General features: G+C 59.2%; 1 protein-coding gene across 1 annotated transcript in view; it reads left to right on the top strand.

Moving 5' to 3' along the window:
• TMBIM1 (transmembrane BAX inhibitor motif containing 1) overlaps positions 1-349 on the top strand; it is a 2,489-nt gene extending 2,140 nt beyond the window's left edge. Inside the window, exons 10-11 of the mRNA XM_008948394.1 lie at positions 55-108; positions 206-349. Of these exons, the coding sequence (XP_008946642.1) occupies positions 55-108; positions 206-349 (198 nt within the window). The remainder of the gene's footprint in view (positions 1-54; positions 109-205) is intronic.
• The last annotated feature ends 666 nt before the right edge of the window (positions 350-1,015 follow it).

Here is a 1,015-nt window from a genome sequence, read left to right as displayed (position 1 = left end):
CCCGCTGCCTGCCAGCACCCAGCTCACCTGGCCCATGTCCCCTCCTCTGTGCAGGTCCCCTGGCTCCACATGCTGTATGCAGCCATTGGTGCTATCGCCTTCACCCTGGTGAGTTGACTGCTGCGGTGGGAAGAAGGTGTTGGGCAGGGACTGGAGAGGGGGGAACCCCTCCTCGGTCCCTGCCTGACACCCTCTCTCCCCCCAGTTCCTTGCCTATGACACCCAACTTGTACTGGGGAACAGGAAGAACACGCTGAACCCTGAGGAGTACGTCTATGGTGCCCTCACCATCTACACTGACATTGTCTACATCTTCACCTTCATCCTGCAGATTGTGGGTCGGGACTAGCCCTAGGACCTCTCCTGTCCCTGCCTCCCACTCCCCCTCACCTGCTCCTCTGGCCTCCGTACAGGATACGGCCACTTATCACGACTCTTAAAACGCTTCAGCATCCTCTACCCGTAGGCTGATAGGAAAGGCCTTCCCTGGATCATCCCCCACAGGCCTCCAAGGGCGGGGGGGATGGGCTGCCAGTGTTTAGGCGGCACCCGGCCTTGGCACTACTTGCCGAGGCTGTGCCAGGGGCGCTGGGCTGGCAGCGGAGCAGCACGGCGCAGGGAGCTGGCAGCGACTGCTGGGATCGTGTTGGGATTTTTTTTTGGCAGAGTCCAGTCAGTGTCGCTCACGTTGGGATGGTTTTGGTCAAGCTCAGTTGGTGTCATTCACTCAGTGCCTTAAGCGCGGCTCCAGCTGTACCCCTCCCCGAGCTGTGGCGGTGCCGGGGGGGGCAGGGGGCAGCCGAGACCCCTGTGGTGGGACTCGTGGCAGAGCTCAGGTCGTAGAGGCCCTGCAGCCACGGATGTGGGCAAAGTTAAAACTTGCTAAATAAAATACTTTTAATTTTCCAGGTGGTCCTGGTCTTAGTGCTGTGGTGGGCTTGGTGTTTTTTTTCAGGAAAAATAACCTGTGGGCTGCCTGAGTGGGGACTGTAGTCTACTAGAGGCAGCCCAAACC

The sequence above is a fragment of the Merops nubicus genome, unplaced genomic scaffold (assembly GCF_000691845.1).
Source record: "Merops nubicus isolate BGI_N331 unplaced genomic scaffold, ASM69184v1 scaffold44149, whole genome shotgun sequence".
Classification (NCBI taxonomy): Eukaryota; Metazoa; Chordata; class Aves; order Coraciiformes; family Meropidae; genus Merops; species Merops nubicus.
This window is presented reverse-complemented; position numbering and strand designations above follow the sequence as displayed.